General features: G+C 44.2%; 1 protein-coding gene across 3 annotated transcripts in view; it reads right to left on the bottom strand.

Annotated features, from left to right (window-relative positions):
- Window positions 1-23,187, bottom strand: part of POR (cytochrome p450 oxidoreductase) — a 69,435-nt gene that overhangs the window by 32,954 nt on the left and 13,294 nt on the right. For all 3 annotated transcript variants that reach the window (XM_081944781.1, XM_081944779.1, XM_081944780.1), the window contains exon 2: window positions 5,517-5,718. In XM_081944781.1, the coding sequence (XP_081800907.1) occupies window positions 5,517-5,707 (191 nt within the window). In that variant the 5' untranslated portion in view covers window positions 5,708-5,718. The remainder of the gene's footprint in view (window positions 1-5,516; window positions 5,719-23,187) is intronic.

Raw genomic sequence — 23,187 nt, 5'->3', positions numbered from 1 at the left:
AATTTTGAGTGGTTTGGAGAACCGGTAAATACCACCTCTGACTGTCCCCGCCCCCATCTATTCTCTGCCTCGCGAGTCCCAGCTGATCGGGAGGCAATGGGGATTTTGCAGTAACCTTCCCCTGGAGTGGGGTGGGAATGGAGATTTTACAGTATCCTTTCTCTGCCATGCCCACCCAGCCACACCCACAGAACCGGCAGTAAAAAACATTGAATCCCACCACTGTACCAAAACAAGTATTCCTCTCGGTTTTAATACAGCAAGCAGGTACTATGTGTTTAAGGCTTGCTTGTGGGACTCGCAGATGTTACGAGATGAAAAGATGGGTCTTCCATTCATTAAGAACTCTTTCTGTTCTTAATGTCCTGTATTTCTGAGCCACCATCCCTTCCTTTGGCATCCTGCACAAGGCAGGTTATCTTAAAGCAGGGGTGTCCAAACTTGGGAACTTTAAGACTTGTGGACTTCAACTGGCTGGGGAATTCTGGGAGTTGAAGTCCACAAGTCTTAAAGTTCCCAAGTTTGGACACCCCTGTCTTAAAGAGTTGCTTTCTGTTGAAAAATAACTTCCCCTGCCAAATAAAAATCTCTGCTTTATTACATCTCTTTAGTAGCAAGAGCTCGGTTTTACATAAGCTCGTGCAGAGGGGGGAGGAGAGTAAGAGAAACTTCCCAAGCATCACCCCCCCCCCGCCCCAAATAGTGGCCTCTCATGGCAACATCCATGTTTGTGTCAGAGCAGTTTTCCTGAATCAAAGCTGCTGCCAAACCAGTTTTTTGCATTTAAAAGGCGTGCTCTGACCCTGCCCCCCACCAATTTAGCAGACCCCCCCCCAAAAAAAAAAATCCACTGAAGGCTCCCAGGTTAAACTTACCTCCCAGGAAAAGCCTCTTCAGGCCGTGCAGAATACGAGCAACCCATAGTGAATTGGAAGCAGCGGAGAAAGTGCACAGTATTTCACAACCCTGCAATTTCATACTGGCTGCAGACAGCTAAACTTCACTCTGAAGCAAAGCGTCCCCAGAGTTGCTCAGACTACCCCTTTTCTTGGGTCTTCAAGTCAGCGGCCGGCCTCCTTTTGTTACAGCCCTGCATACCAACCCCTCGAGTCAGACGGCACCAGCAGCCTGATCCGCTGGGATTCGTGTCGGTTGCTTTCAGAATTACCCAGAGGGCCCCGGCACAAACCCAAGAATGTCAACATCTGGCAGCAAGCAGAAAGGAATGAGAGAGAAAAAAGGCTGAAGAATGAAAATTCCCAAGGACCCTTTGCACCCTCAATCCCTACTTTTACCCGTTGCCAGAGTGAGCAGGGGGAGCTTCACAGCGAGAGACCTCCATCGCCTTAGCAACTGTTTTGCATCATAGGTCTTTTTTTAAAAAAAATAAATGGAAGCCGTTTTCTTTTAATGTTGAGGAGGATCCTTCACTACAGAACCCCTTCGGACGGCTATACGGAAGTTCCGAAAACAAGAGTTTTCTAAAAAAAAAAAAAAGACGCGGTCCAAATTGTTTTCATTAGGAGTGGGAAACAAGGAAGGTCAGTATAATCAGTCGGAGTCTAAACATTTGTCCATGGAATTCAAAGTCCCCTTCAAGATAATAAAGCAGTTTTCCCACTGCCTGTTATTTCCCACAGGGCTCATTCGGAGGGGTGGGGGTGGGGGGGATTCAAACATTTTAGCAAGGGATTCTCTGCCTGATTGCTGGGTGGGCATGGGCATGGTGGGTCTGGCCTAGTCGGCATCCTGCACCATGGTGGGGGCGGGGCAGGGCATTTTTCCCTCCCCAGGCTCCGGAGGCTTTTCTCGAGCCTCCGGGAGGGCGAAAATGGCCTCCCCAGGCTCCGTAGGCCCTCTGGAGGCTGGAAACAGACTCATCTCCAATCTTCCCAAACTTCCAGTTACCTGCATCCAAAACAGGCCACATGGGGACTCCTGGGAGGGGGGCAGAGGGGAGGGCAGGGTCAGCAAGGAGTGAGATTTGGGGATCCTCCAAACTGCACAGAATCTTAGCTAGAGGTTCTCCCAAACCCTTGCGAACCCCCAGCAGCCCATCCCTGGCACTCATTCTGGAAAGTAACACAACTAATTGAAAGAAGGAATGAGAGTTTAACACCATCCATTAGCATTGTCTTCATTTTCCTTACAGGAAACTTGATGCCCTCCAGATGTGTTGGAAGAAAAGCTCCCATTGTTTCCCAAACTTGTGCCTTTCAGATTTGTTGGATGGCAATACAGGAGATTTATAGGATCAACTTATTTGGGGGCAGTCGCGTTTAGGAACTCATGTCTTCAGGACCCATAGATTTTGTTCTCAGTCACTGTGCCAAGAACAATGGTGCATGTTTTCAGGCACATATCATCTCAAAGCACTTTCCCAGGTACTCAAAGACAACTCATTCCCTACAGCACCACCAACCTTTAGAAGTGCAATATCCCAGCATTTGTAGACTCATAGAAGAGAAAAAAAACCATTCAAGGCTGTGAATTTAATTCTATAACCTCAGAGACAACTGGGAATAATAATATCTTTAGCACAATGCTTAGATCAGAATACTGGAAATGCCATTTAAACCACTGAGCTCCATCTATCAAGCTTAATAACAGGTTCCATTAGAAAAGCATCCTGACAATGAGGAAATTATTTCTAATATTCAGCAAAAAAAATGGCTTCCTAAAAACCACTGTTCTGTATCTTTTGCTTGGGGATAATAATGAACAGATTACATAGCCTTCTTCCTGGAGACACAGCTTCAAATATTTGAAAAACCTGATTCTATGTGTGATGCAATGTTTCAGTGTCATGCAGGTGCTTAAAAACCTAAGGCTGCTTTGGGATGCATTCACAGGAACATAGATCATAAAACGTAATGTTTCCAATTCCACCCTCCCTTGGTCAGATCCCACTGAAATCCTGTATCCAACTCTGGGCAGCTTTCAATCTGACATAGTTTGAAGCAAACTGAAGCAAGTTTTGCAAGACTTTACAATGGTGAAAAGCCTGGAAACTAAGTTCTATTAGGTAAAGGTAAATGTTCCCCTCTCACATATGTGCTAGTCATTCCCAACTTTAGGGGGCAGTGCTCATCTTCATTTCAAAGCCAAAGAGCGAGTGCTGTCGAAAGACGTCTCCGTGGTCATGTGGCTGGCATGACTAAATGCCAAAGGTGCACAGAACGCTGTTACCTTCCCACCAATGGTGATCCCTAATTGTGTACTTGCATTGTTCCCTGCTTTCGAACTGCTAGGTTGGCAGAAGCTGGGACAAGTAATGGGTGCTCACTCTGTTACATGGCACTAGGGGATTTAAACCGCCAAACTGCTCACCTTTCTGATCGACAAGCTCAGTATCTTAGCCACCGAGCCACCACGTCCCTTAAGTTTTATTAAGAAGCAGTTAAAGGATCTGAGAGTGTTTAGCCTACAGGAGTGGAGATAGAATACAGCTTTCAAATATCTGAAAGGTTGTCAGAGAAGAGGGACAAAATTTATTCCCTATTGCTCCAGGCTACAAGTTACAAATACAAGGAAGTAAGTTTAGGCTAGACATCAAGAAAAATTTCCCATTTCTATGAGTTGTCAACCTGAGGAACAGGCTATACATGAAGTCAAGAGTTCTTTTCACGAGGTCTTGATACAGAGGCCAATCAATCTCTCAGACTCTTAGAAGGGCTTCAGCAGATTTGCACTGAACAGGAGGTTGGCCTAAAGGGTCTCTAAGGCCCTTTGACTCTATTCTTATATAATATCTTCCCTCAGTCATATTTTCTTAAGGCTAAACATTCACGGTTCCCTCATTTTTTTCCTCCTAGGAACTAATATCAGTTGACACACTATCCTTGAGGCCCTTAACTGTTCTAGTTGGAATTATCAGCATGTGATGTCCAAACCTGAAACAATATTTGGGAAGGATTCCAAAGAATGCAGAATATTTTAGAAGTATAGCTAATAATCATCATGGCAGTTTTGATTTAATACGGGTGGAAGACAGTCTTTATTAAAATTACAATAAAAGGAAAGGTAGGAAACAGATAATTTTTTTAAAAAAAAAATCATAACAAACTCTCCTACAATTGATCAAGAAAAACATTACTTTTAACTGGTTGCTGTGTAATCTGCTGCCAAGATTCTGGTAATCTCTGTACTTTTAAACAATCTCAGCCTCTCTCTTTCTCTCTCTCTTTCATACAAGTTAACATAGTTAAGCTTCTATTATTAAGAATATGCTTTTTAATTAGTTTTTTCAATACAGTGACACACAAGCTGATCCAGCCAAAAAGGGTACATGTCTATTAGATGAAATTAACTTTTGGGGAGGTAATGACATATTTTATTTTCCTGGAATCCAAGATCACTGCAGATGGGGACTGCAGCCAAGAAATTAAAAGACGCTCCTGGGGAGGAAAATTATGGCAAATCTAGACAGCATACTAAAAAGCAGAGATATCACCTTGCCAACAAAAGTGCATATAGTCAAGGCTATATGGTTTTCCCAGCTGCAATGTATGGCTGTGAACGTTGGACCATAAGAGAGGCTAAGCCCCAAAGAATTGAGGCCTTTGAATTATGGTGCTAGAGAAGACTCCTGCAAGGAACCTTGGACTGCAAGGTGATCAAACTGGTCAGTCCTAGAAGAGATCAACCCCGACTGCTCTTTAGAAGGCCACATCCTGAAGATGAAACTCAAATACTTTGGCCACCTAATGAGAAGGAAGGACTCCCTGGAGAAGAGCCTAATGCTGGGAAAGATTGAGGGCAAAAGAAGAAGGGGACGACAGAGAATGAGGTGGCTGGATGGAGTCACCGAAGCAGTAGGCGTGAGCTTAAATGGTAGATGGTAGAGAACAAGAAGGCTTGGAGGAATGTTGTCCATGGGGTCGCGATGGGTCGGACACGACTTCGCACCTAACAACAAAACTTTTTTCCTCAAAGGTTCCAGTCGCTTGTTGATTCCAACTTTGGAGTAATTACTTGCACATTAAAACAATGCAGGGAGTATTAACATAATGTCCTACAGAAGGACTCAGATTTGGAGAAATCAGATACCCAATATTTTTCCCCATCTATTTTTAAGGCTATTATCTTTTGTTCATTGTGGATCAAACAGCCTCATCAGCACAGGCCTTTGTTCCTAATCTCAATGACACCAAAATGGAAGAGATAGTTCAAATAAAACTATGGCAGTCTTCTCCAACTTGATGAGCCCAAAGGATTACTTGGACAATATACTTCCTAGCTAATCAGATCATTTTTCTAGGACAGGGATGGGCAATAAGTAGCTGCAGCATACAAATACCATAAATAGTACACTAAGATAATGCAAAAATACTCTTATGTTTTATACACTATAAATAGACTATATTTTCATTGCAGGCTAAATCTTTAATGAATTCAAGATGCTCAAATCCAGCACTCAATTCTTAGAAGCTAAACAAATGTAAGAAAATCATACTTCATCCACCACCCCAGAAAGCCAGGTCTCTTTAAGTACTCCTGACTGTCCAACCACTTACGTTGTTCCCGCTCCTGGTGTCTGGATTTTTGAAAACTCTGGGATCTCCTCTTTCTTCTTACGAAAGAAAAACCAGTAGGTCAGGACACCAATGACAATGGAGAAGAGGAAGATGTCCATCATGCTGAAGGCAGTTGAAGGCTCTGGACTCTTTATAGAAGAGGGTTCGTCTTTAGATGCTGCTGTCCCCATGGAGAGGAAAACTAAATGGAAATAAAAAAGAACGTGTCACATACATTGCTACAGCTTTGAATACCGGCAATCTGGAATCTTCTGGAGCCAAAAAAAAAAAAACCGGGGCAAAAGAAGGAGGGGTTCAGTCTGAGAGTGCCAGGAGATTATCCCAGATTATGTGGAATAAACCAGAGACGATTTCTTGAAGAAAGCAGCCGTAGCTGCATACCTGGAAACCACAAAAATATATTTCATTTTGCACCCAGGCCTGGACCTGGCTTGAAATTTGATAGGAACCATCATCCTGATAACCATCATAAGTTTCATAACGTTCCTGTAAAAGGAGCTTGCCAGCAAAATGATCTCTAATCCAGAAGGAAGATTGCATACTGGTATATCCCTCTCTCTCTCTAGCACTACTGGAAGCAAAGTCATATTAAATTAAATTATTTTTCACCTGCCTTCCTTATAGACCAGTCCAGGCATGCAACTAATTAAATAAAGCGATACAAGATTCCTGTACTGGGCACTAACTTCCTGAATTGGGCATTAGCTAATAAAATGAAGTTCAATGGTGAAAAGAGTAAGGTTCTACATTTAGGCAAGAAAAAGGAAATGCACAGGTACAGGATAGGTCAGCGATGGCGAACCTTTTTTGGCTCGCATGCCATAAGTGGGGGGAGCGCAGGGGGGTCGTGTGCAGGCATGCTGCACCCATAATGCAATGCGTGACCCCCCAGTGCGCATGCCCGCACTACAGGCGCGACCCCCCATTTTGCATGCTTTTTCGCCCTCCCCAAGCTCCAAAGGCTTTATAGGAGCATGGGGAGGGCGAAAACAGCCTCCCCCGCCCCCCCGGAAGCCCTCCAGAGGCTTCAGGGACCTTCAAGAGGCTTCCCTGAAGCCTCCGGGGCAGTCAAAATGACCCTCTGAGCAAATAGTCCATTCCTGAACTTCTGGTTTGCCCATAGGACTGTTTTTTTGCGCTCCAGAGGCTTCAGGGAAGCTCATGAAGCCTCTGGAGGGCCTCCAGGGGGGCGGGGGGCCCTTTTCGCCCTCCCCAGGCTCCTATAAAGCCTCTGGAGCCTGGGGAGGGCGAAAAATGGCTTTAAAAAAGGGTGAACTCAGCTGGCCAGCTGACAGGGCAGCACCTCGCATGCCCTGACAAATGGCTTCGTGTGCCACCTGTGGCACGCATGCCATAGGTTCGCCATCACTGGTATAAGTGGTACCTTCCTCAATAGTAGTTACTGTGAAAGGGATCTTGGAGTTCTAGTGGACAACCATTTAAATATGAGCCAGCAGTGTGCAGCAGCTGCCAAAAAAGCCAACACAGTTCTAGGCTACATAAACAGAGGGATAGAATCAAGATCACGTGAAGTGTTAATACCACTTTATAATGCCTTGGTAAGGCCACACTTGGTATACTGTGTTCAGTTTTGGTCGCCATGATATAGAAAAAAATGTGGAGACTCTAGAAAGAGTGCAGAGAAGAGCAACAAAGATGATTAGGGGACTGGAGAATAAAACATATGAAGAACGGTTGCAGGAACTGGGTATGTCTAGTTTAATGAAAAGAAGGACTAGGGGAGGCATGATAGCATTGTTCCAATATCTCAGGGGTTGCCACAAAGAAGAGGGAGTCAAACTATTCTCCAAGGCACCTGATGGTAGGACAAGAAGCAAAGGATGGAAACTAATCAAGGAGAGAAGCAACTTAGAACTGAGGAGAAACTTCCTGACAGTTAGAACAATTAATCAGTGGAACAGCTTACCTCCAGAAGTTGTGAATGCCCCAACACTGGAAGTCTTTAAGAAGATGTTGGATAGCCATTTGTCTGGAATAGTATAGGGTTTCCTGCCGAGGCAGGGGGTTGGACTGGAAGACCTCCAACTCTGCTATTGTATTGTAACATACTTTAAACCCTGCCACTTCCCTAAGGCAAAAAGCTTATGTTCTTCTTAGTTCTTTTTGGAAGGACTAAGCATGCCAGAGGTGATGCAAATGATGGAAAACCAACCTGTGGCATCAGTTCAGGGTGACATTCAAATCCACCTGCAATTATGTTCACTGGAGATTTGGGACCTGTTGCTTTCTCTGAGCAAAACCTGCCTTGCAGGCTTTTTACTGCAAAGAAAATCTGGAAGGACGGGTAATATGTACACCATTTGAATCTCAGAAAAAAAGGTGAGACCTAAATCCAACAAATAATAAGGTCCAACATTCAGAAGCTACTGTTTCATGTTCAATACAGTTACTTTGAGTTCAACCTCTTCCTGAATTTTTAAAGTATCCTTAAACTGAAATCCTGGCAAGCACACACCTGTAAACATATTTTGGCAACACTAAAGAAAGCATTGCTCTTCCAGATTTGATTTGTCAGTTGAGCCTGCTGCCATGTCCATTCCTTCTTAGCTTCCAAGATCAAAGGAAATAGCCCAGGTTCTGCCATCTTCTTAAATCACATAATATAATTTTAAGAGTTTTATATCATGTAATGTATGCCGATGGCAAAACATTGTGGCTTCTGAATAGAAGAAACCATGTTGTTTGTTTTTGCAGTTTAGAATGAGTGAAATGAATGTTTAGAAACTTCAAGAGTTGTAACTAGATATACAGAAAACCAGGGTTTTTTTCTTAGGTTATAATCTTCTGCCACATTTAACTCCTAACTAGTTATTGGCTAGTACCAATTGCAGCATAGCAAAATGTGATTGGTTTATAGCTTTGCATGTGTGTGAACTCAGTCACAGTGATTAATAACCATGATTAAGTGGAGAAGAGGGGAGAGGAGAGGCGAGAGAAGGAAAGGAAAAGGAAGGAGAGGGAAGTAGGGAAGGGAGAGAAGAAGAGGGGGAAGGAGAGGGAAGTGGAGGGGAGGAGAGAAGAAGGAAGGAGGGAAGGAGAAGGAAGCGGAGGGGGAGACATTTGCAGACATTTTATCAGCAGATTAGTTAATAGGAAGAAGAAAATCAAGCACCCAATAGTTCAACCTTTACTTACATACAGTATATTCTTCAGTATTGCATCAATTTATGGCTGAAGGGCCCAAGATAACACCTGACTTTGTGTGGTGTGTTATATACACCAATCAGGTAGAGACCCAGCAGAATGGATAGATCCGTGATGGCAAACCTATGGCACATGTGCACCCTCTCTAATGGCACATGAGTCGTCACCCCAGTTCAGCTGTTGTGCATGCGCCTCCCATCGTCCAGCTGATATTCGGGTCTCTGCCATGCATGAGCGGAGGGCAGGGGCATGGGGTGTGTCCATGCGTAGGGGTGGGGAGTGTGGGGGTCACACATGCAAGTGGAAGGTGGAGCACGTGGGGGGTGTCACATGCACATGCACGGGGGGGCACATGCATGCACAGGGTCATGTGGGGGGTCATGCATGCATGTATGGGGACATGCAGGGGTGTCATGGGTGCATGAGGGGGCGTGGCACATGAGCAGTGGGCGCTTTGGACACTTGGTCTGGAAAAGGTTAGCCATCACGGGGAAAGAGGAATGACGAAACTCAAGTTGTAGGCGATGCGAAAAATGTGGGACGAGAAATTTTGGCAGACAGGTCACCCTGAGGAGCTCCATCTCTGTCTTCAAACCCACCCACATTGGTTATGCCACATGACATATTTCCAGGAACAATAAACATCATATTTATAACACAGGACCTCATTTTCAGACCACATAGATAATGCAAAGAAATATTAAGCCGAAGCACAACTTCACTTTCAGCCATTTCAACCTTCCTCTGCAAAAAATATCTCCATGACTTCACTCTGTTGCTGACCAGTTTCTTTGTCAGCAGTTAACAATGATCAAGTCAAGAAAACTGGGGAATAGAACATTATATTTCCCCAGCATGATCTCCAAATCCTTCAGTGAAGCCTACAACATAGTAACCATAACAACACATGGTTGACAATAGTCACCAGGGTCACCATGACAACCTTGAATTAAAATCTAGCAAATCGCCTCCGATAGTAAGAAGCTGCTGCAATATACTGTATTTTGCCTTTAAAGGAGGATAAAGGGAGAAAGAAAACCCTATCTGGATTTTGAAACCAGAGAGCTAAGCTACCAGATTGGTTAACACTACCTTGAAGTAGGAAACCATGCCAGCTTTTTAACCATCTGTCACAGCCTCTACCAACATGACAGTAAACCACCTGCTGGCATAAATCTTCCTTCTCTTCCGTGGCCTGAGCTTGTGACAAAATGAGAATCTCAATAGGGAATCATGCTCATATCTGATAACAGCAAATTCCACACTTAGTTCTCTGCAAATAAATGCTACCTTTAAATTATTATCTACCGGTATTACACATACCTTATTATGCAACCGTTGAGCAAGGTAGCTGCAGGAATTAACTGCCCTTTGCTAAGGTTAGGGGTGAGAATACTAGCATTTACATTCCTCTGGAGCAGGGGTCTCCAACCTTGACAACTTTAAGCCTGGCAGACTTCCACTCCCAGAAATCCCCAGCCAGCAAAGCTCTGGAGCAAGCATCAAGTTAGGTGGCAGAATGAGAGAATAAACTGATGTCTGGGCAGTGGCCAAAAGTATCCATGACATATGAAAAGCAGCAGCAAAGGCTCTTGGGTGTCATTGGACAGGCAGCAGAGCACCTCAAACATTAGGAATAAGTAATATAAATGAAAACAAACATTTCTGATCCCTGACTGGTTGCCAAGAATTTATTGTTCATCAACCTTTTGAAAGGAGAAAAAACATAGTTGGGCCAAAATAATAATAATAATAACCCACCCACTTGCTTTTACAGCAGGCGATTCAAGGATGGATCTGGCATTTCCAGCCAAAAATCCTTGAGAATTAATTAAAAGATTTTTCTGAGATATTGGAGGAAACGCAGGGAAAGCCAAGCAGGGACAGTGAATATTTAGTCAGGAATTGGTGGATTACAACTCCTACGTTTCTTGTTATTGGCCAGCTGGCTGAGAAGTGATCCAGCAATTCTGTTGGGCCAGTTAGGGTTAGGGTTACAAAGAATATTGTACCGGGCTAGATCGTAGATTAACAAATAGCATTTTCTTAGTCTTGAAATTCCCCAAGTTCATTCTGAGAAAATATGGCAGTAAAGCAAAGTATACCGGCAGTGCAATTCTTGGTGGCAAATTCATTTTGGAAAGAAGGGATTCTTTTAATTGAGCCCAAATAATATTAAAAAGCATAGCTCTTGATCACAAAAATATCACCCAACCTTCGGTTAGATGTTTACCAAAAATGTCCAGCTTCTTACCACTCAAACAAGGTCCAGGGAGTATTAGGGGTGTGGAAGATGTTTTCCAAGTCTTGAGGACAGAGCAATCTAGTTCAACCAACAACACGAGTAGCTCTACCAGTTCAAATCCTGACCTACTTTGCTAAGGCATTTTGATTGCTAGGGTGATTTTAATATCCAAATCAAGTTAACCATTTGCTGTTTCACAAAAGCAATATTCACGCAACACTCCAAATCACATCAATCAAAGGGCCAACAAGCCCATTTGAAACCATGCCAAGTTGGCCTTGTTTGAATCTGGTATCGGTCCCCCTCCTTAGCTTAATGCTTAGTGTAAATTGAAATCATGTATAATGTATGTATGAATGTATAAGCACTACTAAAAAAAAAACAGTATTGGTTCCAGAGAAGAATAGGGAAGCAGGCTTCTGCAAGGCTATTTTTTTAACCTCCTGATTATAAGCTCTGCTTGGCAACTCTGAAAAACTAAAGGCCCCGTCCACTTAAAAGATATGGCCCATTCTTTAGCCAAAAAGACTTTCTGTACACTGGGGTGGGCTTCAAAAATTTTAGCAAGGGGTTCTCTGCCCGGTTTCTGGGTGGATGTGGCCATGGTGGGGGGGGAGACACTTTTGCGTCTCTGGAGGCCAGAAACGACCTCATTTCCAGCCTTCACAAACTTCCGGTAGGCCCATTTTTTGCCCTTCCCGAGCCTCCGCGTGCCCTGCATGTATCTGCATCCAAAACAGGCTGTGTTGGGACTCCTAGGAGGGGTGGGGTGGGCGAGGCCAGCCAGGAGTGGGATTTGGGGATTCTCCAAACTGCACAGAATCTTAGTTAGAGGTTCTCCCGAACCCCTGCGAACGCCCAGAAGCCCACTCCTCCCTGTACACGACTTAAATACTGGCAATATAAACAAGACAGCTCTGGTAGCATGTTTAATGATCTAAACTATGCAAGTACAAACAGAGGAAAAAATGGATGGGAGTCAGGATGGATAGATTTAAATCAGATTTTTTAAAATCAAATTTATTTTAATAAAATGCTTTTGGAGTAAAAATCTATCTAAAGATAAGTTTTCTATTTAAGATACATATAATAATTTAGTTTAATTCAGCATGAAATGGAGCCTAGTTATGTAGCACGAGGCTGTATATTGTGCAATATTGGGACTGTCTGTGATTCAACAGCAGGTCAGAGGAGGAGGAACTGCAGGACAGAGATGACAGTTGCTCTTTCAAAATTATGATTTAAATCAAGTTGATTTAAATCAAGCCTTTTTACTACTGGTTTAAATCATGATTGAAATCGACTTGATTTAAATCAAATCCAATCTGATGGGAGTTCTTCAAAAGAGGATTATTTTTACTTTAATTTAGAAAAATTCAGCATTATATATTAAAGGTCTAACTCTGGTCTGCTTATCTATTAAGAATGTGGAAAGAATGAGAGTCTGGCCATTGGTAACCTATATGCAATGCCGGGGCAAGGAAACAGAACTCAGCATATAGACCAAAATAGATCTTTAGTGTAACCTATATTACACCTATATTACAAGAATCCCGACAGACCGGCTGCTTTCCCTTGGAAACCAACAGATAAGGCTTAATTAATCTGCTCTGTGATGTTTTGTTCCCCAGAGTGCCTCTTAACTTGGAATGCCTCTTAACTCCCCTCCCCTTTAGCCAGTAATTCTACCACATCCTTCCCATCACCACCAGATAGACTACTGCAATGAGCTCTGGGCAGAGCTACCATTTGAAAAGTATCATTGGGCACTTCATTGGTCCATGGATTGGTGAGAGAAGCAATTACAGTGCACTGTGGGTGCTATATACTTACTTCCAAAGAGCTTCTGAGTACAATTCAAAGGACTGGTTTTAACCTTGAAAACTATACCTACCAGTAGTTGAGTTCCTAAATACTACTGTTACTGTCTTCCAGTACAACTCATCTATCTAGTGTATAGAGCAGAGGTGTCAAACTCAAGGTCTGTGGGCCGGATCTGGTCCATGGGGTGCTTAAATCTGGCCCGCGGGGCCAGCCTGGAAATAGCAAAGGACCAGCCCACAGTGCCTCTGGCAGCCAAAACACTGGAGGCTGTCCAGGCTGAAAATGGGGTGAGGGGGCGGGGGATCACGTGCCCACCCCTTGCCCTGTTTTGGCCAGCAAAGTGCTGCAGGAGGCCATTTAGGGCGGAATCACATGGCCCCTCTGCACTTGGCAAAGTGCTGCAGGAGGTTGTCCAGGCCGAAAATGGGGCACATTTTGGTCAGCAGGGTAAGTGTCCGTTTCATCTCCCCCCATTCCCACCGGCGGGCCCACAGAGAACTACAATGCTCATCCGGCCCTCAAAGAAATCCAGTTTGACACCCCTGATATAGAGGAAACTGAGTATTTCTATACACTACCTATCTAGTATATAAATGAATCAGCAAGTTATAAAGATTACCCAAATTAAAATAAAGATCATTTTTATCACTATCTCATTTTCACTTTACCAAGATGTGGTACAGAACAAATAGCAATAACACTGGCACTTACTTATATACTGCTTCATAGTGCTTCACAGCTCTCCCTAAGCAGTTTACAGAGTCACCATATTACCCCTAACAATCTGAGTTCTTATTTTACCAACCTCGGAAGGCTGAGTCAATCTTGAGCCAGTCAGGATTGAACTCTTGGCTGTGGGCAGTTTGCCTGCAATACTGCATTCCAACTACTGCACCGCCAAGGCTCAGGAACAAATAAACCATTGGAATTACAAATACATAAATACAGATTACAAAGCTTGTAAGATGTAATTACAGTGACTGATACATATCAGCTTTGGTGGTGGAGCGCCCAAACTCTTTGGACGACTTCAATCTGCAAGCCTCCAGAGGGCTTGGTGTGAGCTCATGTCCTCTATGATGAAAGTGGTTTGTCTTAAGATTATCTCGGTTCTGATGCACATTTCCAAGGCACCCATTCATTTTGGTCTGAGCAGTTATTGAATGAGCTTGGAGATGGAGGAATTTCCCTGGTCCTTTGCCATAGTCAGATCATACCCTAGACCGATTTATGATGGTGGCCTCCCAGGACCTCTGTAAGGCAATTCAGGCAGTCTCTCTCAAGCCCCTAATGGCTTTTCAGAGGGTATGTGAGGATCTTCCCAGCTCTCTTGACAGAAGGTTCTGTTCAGCAGCCAATAAGCAGCCGATAGCTGGAAGCCAGCCAAGCCTACTGCTGCTCCAAAGCGGGACTCTTTCTGGAGCCCATCCCAGAGGGCACCGTGGCTTTCTAAAACCCTTCAGGAGCTGAAGTGCCAGAAACAACAATGGAGCATCAGTGGAGGAAGTCTAGCAGCAAATCTGACTGAGCTCGTGTATTTGCCCATGTTTAGCCTACATGTGACAGTAGGAGAGGCAAAGTGTGCTTACTGTATGAGACATCTATTGTCCAGTAGCCCTGTTGGAAAGGAAACAATCCCGTAAAGCGCCAGCTGTTGTGTTCCGTTTGCACAACATTTGGTTGATAAAGTACTGGGATTCAGTGCAATGTGGACAGAGTCTTTAATGGTGACTGGGCCATCATTTTGCCTTCTTTCTTCTCAGCTACTCCTATGTGGATACTGCACGGTTCTTCTCTCCCCTATTGGCCATCTGTCAATTGAAGGTGAGGTGTATTCTGTACACAGTCTATATGGAGTTGCCTTTCAAGACTTACACAGAAGCTACAATTATTGCTGCCTCCAAATGTTATAGTGCAGTTTGGGACTTAAAAATAGCCTTAAAAATAGATGGGGAAAAATATTGGGAATCTGATTTCTCCAAATCTGAGTCCTTCTGTAGGACATTATATTAATACTCCCTGCATTGTTTTAATGTGCAAGTAATTACTCCAAAGTTGGAATCAACAAGCGACTGGAACCTTTTGAGGAAAAAAGTTTTGTTGTTAGTTGCGAAGTCGTGTCCGACCCATCGCGACCCCATGGACAACATTCCTCCAAGCCTTCTTGTTCTCTACCATCTACCATTTAAGTTCACACCTACTGTTTCGGTGACTCCATCCAGCCACCTCATTCTCTGTCGTCCCCTTCTTTTTTTGCCCTCAATCTTTCCCAGCATTAGGCTCTTCTCCAGTGAGTCCTTCCTTCTCATTAGGTGGCCAAAGTATTTGAGTTTCATCTTCAGGATCTGGCCTTCTAAAGAGCAGTCGGGGTTGATCTCTTCTAGGACTGACCGGTTTGATCGCCTTGCAGTCCAAGGGACTCACAGGAGTCTTCTCCAGCACCATAGTTCAAAGGCCTCAATTCTTTGGAGCTCAGCCTTTCTTATGGTCCAACTTTCACAATCATACATTGCAACTGGATGCTAATCTATGTATTATTTTCCATGTAAAATTTAAGGTGCTGGTTACCACCTTGTTAGTGTTTTTCTTAATATGGTGCAGGACAGACACACAAGCTATTTACTGTCATTGTTTATTGTACAAAGGTAAACTCTTTTAAGATTACTATTCTATTTCTAATCTTACCTATGATTTTCCCTATTTCTATGGTCTTATTCCTATACCAGCATTCCTACATTTATTTATTCTTTCTTCTTTAAATCTTTCCTTTTCTCCCAGGTTTTCGATTCTTGTAGCCAATATCAGTCCATTTGTATGAGAAACCCCCTTTCATTCCTTTATTATTATTACTTAAATCTGTTTGTCACTCATTTCACCACAAGGTGACTCTTTATAGCAGAGGTCCCCAAACTTGGCAACTTAAAGACTTGGCTGGAGAATTCTGGGAGTTGAAGTCCACAAGTGTTAAAGTTACCAAGATGCATCAGGATTTTGAAGAGATAATTTTTTAAAAAAAAACATTTTTGCACTCTGCAGACCTCCCAAACCCTCTGCACAGCCCATTTGTTGTGAAAAACGGTGTATGCAGAGAGTTTGAAAGGTCTGCAGTGCTCCTGGGGGCTGGGGGGGGGGAGGGCAGAAATGAGCAAAAACGGACCTATTTTTGCCCCCAGAAAAGGGCATGCATAGCCTTTAGGAGGATTGTAGAGTGGGGGAACAACCAAAAAATGACCCGTTTTTTGTGAAAACGGGCCCGCTTTTTGCCAAAAAAGGGGGCATGTGTAGCCTTTAGAAGGCTTGTACAGTGCTCCTGGGAGCTGGGAGGGGGGGGCAAAAACAAGCAAAAAATGGTCCATTTTTTGCTTGGTTTTGTCCTCCCCGGCCCCCAGGAGCACTTTGCAGGCCTCCCAAATCCTCTGCATGTCCTTTTTTGTGAAGGGGGCGGAGTTTTGGGAGACCAAAAATGCTGTATCCAGTGTATAAGACGCACCCAAATTTTCACCCTTTTTTGGGAGGAAAAAGGTACGTCTTATACTCCTAAAAATACGGTACATGACCATTTATCCCAGGGCATGACTCTAGAGCAGTGGTGGCGAACCTGTGGCACGTGTGCCACAGGTGGCACGCGGAGCCATTTGTCAGGGCACGCGAGGCGCTGAGTTCACCTTTTTAAAAGCCATTTTTCGCCCTCCCCAGGCTCCAGAGGCTTTATAGGAGCCTGGGGAGGGCGAAAAGAGCCTCCCCCCCCCCCCGGAGGCCCTCTGGAGGCTTCAGAGAAGTCACTTCCGGTTTGCTCGGAGGATCCTTTTGAGCGCTCCGAAGGCTTCAGCGAAGCCCCCGGACGGTCTCTGAAGCCTCCAGAGGGCCTCCGGGGAGGCGGGAGAGGCTCTTTTCGCCCTCCCCAGGATCCTATAAAGCCTCTGGAGCCTGGGGAGGGCGAAAAAAGCATGTAGAAATGGGGGGGTCGCGCGTTGTGTTTTGCGCTCCCCCCAAAAAAGGTTTGCCATCACTGCTCTAGAGTCACCTTGAGGCGAGATGGGTAGCAAATAAATTTAATATTAAAAAAAAAAACAAATAGATAGCTAACAATAGTATTAAAAATGTGTCCTATAAAGCACTGCATGGCATGGCAGTGGGTACCTACCTGTAAGGCCACCTGTATCAAGTGGTTCCTACCTATCATTTTTCACTATGCTGATGGTCCTTCCCCAACCAAAGATTTTGGTAAAGAAGTCAATGTTTCTCATTGATAGTTTCCATCCGTTGGAACAGCCTCTCCCTGCAGATTCAGAGACGGCCTTCGTTTGTGGTTTTTAGGAAAGCCTTGAAAAGAGAGCTATTCGGAAGGACATTTGATAGTTGTGGAATGCCTTTTAACAACATTTCAACCTTTGGGCTGGTTTGATTTTCTTGGCTATTAATTTTTGTACAGCTTATTGATTTACTGGTGCTATGTTGTATTTATTCAAATTATACACCACCAGGTACTTGTGATATGTGGTGGTAAATAGGTTGTAAATAAGGAAGCCAAAATCAAGTTAAAGGAAAAAGTAAAGGTTCCCCTCGCACATATGTGCTAGTCATTCCCAACTCTAGGGAGCAGTGTGCATCCCCATTTCAAAGCCAAACAGCCAGCGCTGTCCGAAGATGTCTCTGTGGTCATGTGGCCAGCATGACTAAACGCCAAAGGTGCACAGAATGCTGCTACCTTCAGACCAAAGGTTGTTCCTATTTTTCTACTTGCATTTTTTACATGCTTTCGAACTGCTGGGTTGGCAGAAGCTGGGACAAGTAACAGCAGCTCACTCTGTTACGCAGTGCTAGGGATTTCAACCGCCAAACTGCTGACCTTTCTGATCAACAACCTCAGAGTCTTAGCTACTGAGCCACCACGTCCCTCCTAAAAAATCAAGTTACAGCTTAGCAAATTGTGTGAACCTGGTTTCTTTGTTCAGCTACTTTCTCCAAGTCGGGTGCACTGATCCAATTCATTGTCTGAAGGGATCAGTTTTGCCAACCAGCTGGCCAACAGAAGTCACAATATCCTGCGCTAGTCACATGGCAAGACTGGGTGCTACAGCAAGGAAATCCTTCCCATACTGTTATTTGGAGGAAGGCAGTTTTTTAATACAGCATGCAAGAAACCCTCCCTCTTACAACATTGTCTTTTGTTTGAAGATTAATCTCAGTTCTCACTTCAAATGACTTTCTGTGCCAAGTATCTTACACAACAGGATTAAATGCTGGCTCTTCTGCCTATTTGTGCAGCAAAAGGTGGAATGGGGGGGGGGGGATTTTGGGTTTAAAAATGATGAGCAAAGAGGAAAACATGGTGCAACAGTCTCCAGCAAGCTGACTTGACAGGAAGAGGTGCTCACATTGTCTCCAATTAATTCTAGTGACATTTAACACACTGCCATAGATAAGACCTTTGCCCAAGTGTCCCTGGATAATGTTTGTAGACTTTTCTTAGCTTCTTTGCAAGCAGTAATTTCAAAATAAATAAATAAATAAGAGGGAGGGAACAAACTCAAGTAACCCCGATTTAAAATGATACTACTGATCTCTGCAATTATTTCTTAGTGCAAGTGTGGGAAATTCCTGACCAGGGAATGTTGGAGACTGTACTTTAATTAACTGAAGAGCCTATTTGCCTAGTTTAGTGAAATGAAAATGATACAATAGTTAGGTAAGTTCCGACATGCCAGCTAAAGGATTATCTGGACATGCTGCGTTTACACTAAGACAGGGATGATGAACCTTTTTGGCATCAAGTGCCCAAACCATAACACGCACCCATGTGTACCAGCCATTTGGACTTTGCGCGTGCTGGAGTGCCAGAAACCCAAAGACCAGGTGGCTGGTGCACATGCCAGAAACCAGAAGTGCTGCTGGCGATGGCATGCGTGCCCCCAGAGAGGGCTCTGCGTGCCACCTCTGGCATGCGTGCTATAGGTTTACCATCAGGGCACTAAGATCTTCATTTGCACCACACACCTAATTTAATTACTGAGAACACTTGGAGGGGGGCGGAACAAAGTACATAGAACCAAAAAGGCCAAGTGCTTATTTCGGGGATCAAAAGAAAATAAGATACATAGGTAAAGGTAAAGGTTCCCCTTGCACATATGTGCTAGTCATTCCCAACTCTAGGGGGCGGTGCTCATCTTCATTTCAAAGCCGAAGAGCCAGCCTGCCCAAAGACATCTCCGTGGTCATGTGACCGGCATGACTCAACACCAAAGGCGCACGGAGCGCTGTTACCTTCCCACCAAAGTGGTCCCTATTTTTCTATTTGCATTTTTTTACATGCTTTTGAACTGCTAGGTTGGCAGAAGCTGGTACAAGTAACGGGAGCTCACTCCATTACATGGCACTAGGGATCCGAACCGCCGAACTGCCAACCTTTCTGATCGACAAGCTCAGTGTCTTAGCCACTGAGCCCCTAAAATACGTACATACATAGCTACAAAAACAAATATAAAACCAAAGTTCCCTCTAACCAAGCTTGGCAACATTGCACAAAACTCAGATACTAGACCTTTATTCAACCAATTTAAGCATATTTTACAAACCAAGCCTTACTGTCACTCAGAAATAAACTTGACGTTTAATCATTAAGACCTGATGCAAGTTGTTGAAATACAGGTTATCCTCAACTTACAATCATAACAGAGTCTGCCCATTACAAGTTGTGACAAAGTGGATCATCATACAGCAAGGGCGTCCAAACTTGGGAACTTTAAGAATTCTGGGAGTTGAAGTCCACAAGTCTTAAAGTTCCCAAGTTTGGACACCCCTGTTATACAGTATAACAGACCTGACTTTACTACTTTTATTGCAACAGTCATTAAGGAAACCATTATGGTCATTAAGTGAATTTGCAGTTATTAAGGAAGTTTGCTGTTCACTGTAGGGTCTTTTTGGCAAAACCGTAATCATGCATACATGACTGTTGGAAACTACAAACAGCCATAAATGCAGGCTGGTAACTGAGCCCTTGAAATGCAGTCACAACACAAGGGGGGATGGGGCACTGTAACTTTGGAACAGGGTTGTAAATATTGTTTTAGGGTGGGGGTAACTGTTGTAAGTCGTAAGTCAAGGACTACCTGTAACATTACTCCAGGGCTCTTAAATCAGAACAGGAACTGGGAAGGACATGGTGCAGCCATGGGTTTCATTCTTTATAATGAGCAATTCTCATCTTGCTCAAACTCTCATTTTCCTGTAGAAATGGGAATATGAAATAGCTATTCCCTAAATCCTTTATTCTGCATTAACGCAGGCTTTTTCCAACCTGATGCATCTACCAACAGCTACAGCCTACAAAGATATAGGTATCAGGGGAGTTAGGTAAGGCAGAATTTGCTCAATCAAAGAGCAAACCAGTCACAATCATTTGAGTTCAATACAACAATATCCCCCAAACAGCTCTCATCAGTATAAAGTTTGAAACAAAATACTGGATGATCTTAACTACTCACTTTCTGGTCTGCACAAGGAATCAGAGTAGTCAAAACTGTGTTGGATAGTTTGTGATTCATCCATGCTATGGGACTTATCCAGTTAACATAGGGTGTATTATATTAATAAATTAAGTGCTCTGTTAACAAAACCTGGGTTGAAGTTTATGTCCCTAAAGAGGCCAATCATCTCCATGAGCCTGACCAGCCAGGGAGCTAGAGTATTTCATAAGCAAAATCATAAAGCACTAAAGTCTTCCCAGACTTCCACTCTAGGAAGCAATTCCAATGCAAACACTCCCAAGGGTTCAAGCTCAGCCAAGGAATGCTTGGAAACAAAGAGATGGGTGGAATTCCACAGCACATTCCCAAAATTCAATAGGGTCATTGCAAATCACATTGCACTGCACATTGCAAATCACTACATATTCATATTGCCGACTAAGCAGGGCATAAGTGAACATCATCTTATGGGAAAGAATAAATATTCTAAATATCATTCCACCAAGGTAAAGTAAACGTAAAGGTTCCCCTCGCACATATGTGCTAGTCATTCCTGACTCTAGGGGTCTCCGTTTCAAAGCCGAAGAGCCAGCGCTGTCCAAAGACATCTCCGTGGTCATGTGACCGGCATGACTAAACGCTGAAGGTGCAGGGAACGCTGTTACCTTCCCACCAAAGGTGATTCCTATTTTTCTACTTGCATTTTTACATGCTTTTGAACTGCTAGGTTGGCAGAAGCTGGGTGTTGCAGGTACTACACTCGTCGCAGGCTTCGGTGGTGCAGCTGTCACAACTCCTCGGCAAGATGATTTCGTGCCTGTCAATAGTTCCTTGGGCACACCTTCATTCTCGACACCTACAATGGCTCCTCCTACCCTACCAGAAGGCCAACATGAGGAACTCTCAACAGCTGGTTCGAGTCTCACCGAAGGTACGTCAGTCCCTCCAGTGGTGGCTGTCCCACGCGCTGGCGAAGGGCACCCTCTTCAAATAGCCAGACCGTCTCACCATCACGACAGACGCCAGTCTATTCAGCTGGTGCATCAAGACGGCATTCTACAACCAGAATATACGCCGCCATGTGGAAGTCCTTCGATAGCTGGCGCAGAGAGCACAAAGCTGTGGCGACTATGGCTACAATTTCCCAGATCTTGGACTTTTTGCAAGAGGGACTCGACGAGGGCCTGGCCCCTAACACTCTTAGACGGCAGGTGATGGACTTGTCCATGATTTTGACAGTAGAGGAGCACTCTTCCCTTGGTCGTCATCCCATCTTCTGCAGCTTCCTATGGGGTGCAACCAACCTGAGGCCTCCGATTGTTCACAGATACCCTCATGGGATCTCAATGTAGTGTTATGGGCTCTCATTGCCCCACCCTTTGAACCCCTCCTTCAAACATCTGACATTTAAGACAGCCTTTTTGATTGCCATCACATCTGCACGGCGAATTTCTGAATTGGCAGCACTATTAATTCGCAAGGACTTGTGCTTGATTCAACCTGACAGAGTGATCCTCCGTTTGGACCCGGCATTTATACCCAGGATCAACTCTTGGTTTCACCGGGTCCAGGAGGTCGTACTTCCGGATTTTTGTCCATACCCCAAACATCCCAAGGAGAAAAAGTGGCACATGCTCGATGTTCGTAGAGCGATACTTAAGTACATCAAACGCACGGCTGCCTCCGTCACTCTGAATCACTTTTTGTCACGTTTCAACCGGCTTCCCAGGGCCACAAAGTTTCTTCTCAGACCATTGGTCGCTGGCTACGGGCCTGTATCACCTCGGCCCACATTCTTCAATCTATTCTGGTGCCACACCATATCACTGCACATTCCACCAGAAGCGCCGCCACTATGGTGGCCTGGGCTACCCAGGCACTGATAGAGGAGATTTGCAAGGCTGCAATGTGGACTTACTTGTCTCCCTTTGTTCGAAACTACAGACTGGACAAATTTGCTTCTGCGGAGGGGACATTTGGGAGGCGAGTTCTCCAGGGCATTCATACCAGCGGAGAGATCCTGTACGCTTCCGCTTCCCACCCTAGTGACACTTAGCTTGGGTATGTCCCATGCTTGGACTCTCCAGAGCAGCACCCAGGAAAATGACCATTGGCTTACTTGAAGGGTCCTTTTCTGGGTGCTGCGAAGGAGAGTTCAACCCTGCCCTGGGGTCTGCTCTGCCTGTTGTCATATGGTTCTGCGGAACTTATGGATACTTGTTATGACTTTCGTCGACTTTGTTCCACGCCTTCATTGAAGAAAATCTGAAAATTAGTCGGCACCAGAGGCGTGGCTTAAAGTTTCAATTCAATCCTGGGCAGATTGGCTGTATTTAACCCAAGCTTGGACTCTCCTTCGCAGCACCCAGAAAAGGACCCTTTAGGTAAGCCAATGGTCATTCTCCAAAAGGCAACACTTTTGTAAAAATGATACCTTGGGAAGCTAAGCATAAACCTGAGAAAAATAATGACTTAATACAACAGAAAAACAATACAGGTAATTTGTAGACTACTTTGGAATTAACCTGAACAGGGAAATTTAGACTGTCGGATTATCTAAAATAGTGACTAGTTTCATATGACACACTAAATCAAAACCAAGCAAATAATGTTATGCCATACTTATCCGTTGCCAAAGACATGAGTCACATCTCAAATTCATACGGCTAAGACCAACCAAGCTTGGAGAGCACCGAGAGCTCCCTAGTTCAACCCTGAGCTATTGGTCTTGAATTGTGTAGCCATAATCTGCTATGCTATCCGAATTAGATAAACTGTTCACTCATTGATCATTTTTTCACCTCCAAAGGGAATGGAAGCACAGAAGACCCAACTAACTTTTACCCTGCAATGGTGGCTCCAATTAGGTCACCGTTCTATGTCTGAATTGCTTTACAATTAAAGACAAAGAATGGAAAACAAGCTACTCGAAAAGTGATTGGGATAT

This window comes from Natrix helvetica (genome assembly GCF_964273705.1).
Source record: "Natrix helvetica genome assembly, chromosome: 2".
In the NCBI taxonomy this organism is placed as follows: domain Eukaryota; kingdom Metazoa; phylum Chordata; class Lepidosauria; order Squamata; family Natricidae; genus Natrix; species Natrix helvetica.
The sequence above is the reverse complement of the archived record's forward strand: the minus strand, read 5'-3'. Positions and strand labels throughout refer to the sequence as shown.